This window comes from Rhopalosiphum maidis, chromosome 4 (assembly GCF_003676215.2).
Source record: "Rhopalosiphum maidis isolate BTI-1 chromosome 4, ASM367621v3, whole genome shotgun sequence".
NCBI lineage: Eukaryota > Metazoa > Arthropoda > Insecta > Hemiptera > Aphididae > Rhopalosiphum > Rhopalosiphum maidis.
The window spans coordinates 52,677,508-52,681,507 of NC_040880.1; the positions used below are offsets into that span (position 1 = coordinate 52,677,508).

General features: G+C 31.2%; 1 protein-coding gene and 1 pseudogene across 1 annotated transcript; both read right to left on the reverse strand.

Moving 5' to 3' along the window:
• Positions 1-46: 46 nt before the first annotated feature.
• Positions 47-349, reverse strand: LOC113558312 (the record flags this gene model as incomplete). The annotated part of the gene is made up of 1 exon (XM_026963778.1): positions 47-349. A coding segment is annotated over one exon (303 nt), but the record flags the coding sequence as incomplete, so codon positions are not given.
• Positions 350-390: 41 nt separating this feature from the next.
• On the reverse strand, positions 391-2,355 carry LOC113558313 (annotated as a pseudogene).
• Between the last annotated feature and the right edge of the window lie 1,645 nt (positions 2,356-4,000).

Below are 4,000 nucleotides of genomic sequence, written 5' to 3' on the forward strand. Positions count from 1 at the left end.
TGTAGTTACAGGATCAGTGGTGGATTCAGTGAGTTCAGTCGTTCCATTATAGGACGCCGATGACGAGTCTGTAGTTCACAGGATCAGTGGTGGATTCAGTGAGTTCAGTCGTTGCATTATAGGACGCCGATGACGAGTTTGTAGTAACAGGATCAGTGGTGGATTCAGTGAGTTCAGTCGTTGCATTATAGGACGCCGATGACGAGTTTGTAGTAACAGGATCAGTGGTGGATTCAGTGAGTTCAGTCGTTGCATTATAGGACGCCGATGACGAGTTTGTAGTAACAGGATCAGTGGTGGATTCAGTGAGTTCAGTCGTTGCATTATAGGACGCCGATGACGAGTTTGTATAACAGGATCAGTGTGGATTCAGTGAGTTCAGTCGTTGCATTATAGGACGCCGATGACGAGTTTGTAGTAAACAGGATCAGTGGTGGATTCAGTGAGTTCAGTCGTTGCATTATAGTATGTTGTTGATGATTCTATAGCATTAACGACAACCCTGTCATTTTTTATCGCGTTCAATTGGTCAGGATAATTTTTCATTATGTATCTATCCAAATATAAGCTGTCCGCATTAATCATTAAGTTTCGACGGGATTTATCGAGTTGCTTGAGTTTACCAACAAAAATTGCAACCATAGACGTCGAAATTAGCGGTGTTTGAATAAAATGAACCCAAGTTCTGTTTTTGTATTGAGTTGGGTCATCTATAACGGGTTCATCTCTAGAAACAAGTAAAAAAAATGTAACTACTTTAATAAGCATTTTAAGTACAAGTTTTGACAAAATCCGTTGCTTAAAGTTTAAACAATTAAACAAAGAATAACGGGTCTAATAATTTTTTTATAATTAATACTTTATTTTTTCTGGGACTTGCAACTTTTATTTTTATTATTATATTATATATTCACAATAACTTTTTCAAAACATTTAGATTATTTTTGTGCTAATTATTACCAATTCATAGATTATAGCGTAACATTTCTTTATTAAAAGAATTTATTATACTAATTTATAGCAATATATTGATATTACTATACTGATGACCGGTTTCCGCTCAGTTATGAATTTTTTTTTTGATTTTAAATCAATTAACACACATTAATAACAGTGGTACACACAATGACGTACACTCTACTCCCACCTGTACAGTATACAGTCAAATTTGACCCGTTTTTATGTTGTATTTACAATACAACAAATTGTAAATTGTAAATAAAGAGTTATAAAAATAGCCATTCATATGCAATACTTACATGTTGACTGTGTTCAAAATTGGAGTGTTTGACAAAGCGATTTCGTTTCTTTTAATTTTTATTGACATGTTAAATGGTGTTTTAAACGTGGTTCATCATAACAAGGAAAAACACTTCTTGCGTGTGTGGACTGTAGTAATTGGTTGTTAGTAGCCACTCGCCTGCAATAGTTATATAACGTAATAGTTATAGTCATACAGTATTGATATTATTTCCAAATTATGACTAAAACAGTATAAACTACTCGAACAAAAAAAAAATATTTTATTTTTTTAATATATATTTTTTTTCCCAATGTACAGTGGAAAATAATAATATTCAACCTACTTTTTGAAAAGCAGATAGGCATTGTAAGAGCTGTAGAAAATATCGGATGCGTCGTCGTTCAAAAAGCCGCTAAAACGAATATGTATGGTGTATTTTCGTTTTTTTTCCAAAATACGTCTGTTCGCTTTGACTCTTACTTGTTGCCGGTCCACCGCGTACTTCCAAGAGTCGATCGCTGTTGGTGTTATCGCCCGTTAACCCGATTTCGTGCAACACCAAGTCTTTGGAATTAAACGTGATCTCGTCCGTGGTGGTCTTCACCGCGATCGAAATATTCACTCGGCCAGCGAACGAAGGGTTTTTCACATCAAAGTCCGGCTCTAAGCTCAGCGTGTACCTTTCCGTTACAGTGTCGCACGGCAACCGTCCGAAATCCACGTTGTCATCGTTACACCAGACGTGAGTGAACAATACGAGAAAGGCAATATCGATTGCTGTCGCATGTTGTCGAACGCAGACATCTAACAGAAGACTATAGTAAGTACCAAAGATTGACGATAAAATTAGGGTAATCTAAATGCAAACACCTACATTGTATTTAAAGATGGTATTATACAACATTATTATTATCTTATCGGGTGGGCGGGGCGACGAGAAACGCACCGAAATGTTTTAGTTTTTTGACACGTTCGTCAACGTGGTTGAAACACTTGTATTACACTGCCAATGTTTATTGTTAACACGATTCGGTTAAAGCTGTGTCAAATACATCAACTATAGACATTTCACGTCTAGTTCCTGCATACTGGGATGTACTGTTAATGTACATTTATGTCTAAATCGTTATAGTCATATAGATTTGAATAATCAACGTATTTTCATACGATAAACACTATCACAAAGATAATCTTGATATTATGCATCTACTTGGCAATTTTACTTGAATTATAATAATAGACTTTGAATATCGTCTTGACTTATTACAACTTAAAAAACTGTGTTTTGACTGATTCTTATACTGAGACCTGATAATATATAAGTACAAAGATTAAAAAAAGTATTATCCGATTTAGACGTTTTCACGAGCTGGTACCACCTTTTTTACCTACCAGCTACCTCCATTAAAACCACTCAATAATATTAAAAAATGCGAACGTTTTCGCACCGATGATCGATAACTACGTATGTGGACTGTATCGATAAGCATAAGTCGGGCGCGTACTGCACTAGTACCTATTATAGTCGTATTACTGTAGTACTGTACCTATATAATACATAATGTCACTTAGATATAGAAAACAAACTAGATTAGAAGGTACTTGTATATATTTATAAATATGTGTGTGTGTGTGTGTGTGTGTGTGTGTGTGTGTGTGTGTTTGGTGTTTTATACAGTATGCCAACTATGTAAACATTTGAATCATTACCAGTAGGTCACTCGTATCTTATCATGTCTTAATTTTATAAACACAAATAAATAACTATTAAAATATTAATATAAATAAAATATAAATTCGAATCTGGCATAGAATCTATGTCTATATATAGGTTTACATTAATTTTATTTTGTTTTTTTTTTTATTTATTGTCCAATTAATTTTAGCCTTTGATGATGATCCATGAACGATTTCATGCAATTATTTCGGATGAGATACCTAATGCATGGAATAATGTTATCATGAATGAATACCTAAATTGGTATGTTATAATACTAATAAATTACTATTGTATATTTTATTATACTTCATTATGTAATAGACAAAATTTATTTTTGTATAAATTATGTTACTATTTATTAATTATAATTTTAAATGTATGTGGTGTACCTATTTTTCATCAACGGTGCATTTTTAATTATTAACTATTTTCCGATGATACACAAAATAGTACATACATATTATAATTTATCAATGAATCTGACATCTGTGCATTTTAAATATTATTTACATTATTCCGCTGTTGGTTAAGCCTTAATTGTTTTCATAAAAGTCTAAATGATTAATTTAAATTATGTACTTAAGTTGTTATAGAGTTTAGGGGTACTTCGAGTACTTATAATATACAATATCTGTTGAATTATTATTTTTGTGTAAGATATATAATTAATAGATTCTTATGCATTATAATATGCAAAAAATTATGTTCATATATTGTAAATACTTATATATTAGTCATTTTAATGTTTTGCTTTCGAAGATTTTGTTGAAATAACTTAACCTTTTTCTATCCTCTTAAAATAAGTTTTGGTTTTTTTTTTTTTTTAAATATTTATATTTTAATTTTGGTGTTCAATTATTATATAAATTGTCCTGTTGAAAATACTATTTAAGTTTTAAAATATTCATTTATTTATTTAATCAATTAAGCGAGTTTTATTACAATTTAGAAAGGAACATAATATTTATCAGAAGGAATTAAACATAAACCTTTAATAAATGGAGATATTAATAGATATAGTTATAATTAAGAAATTA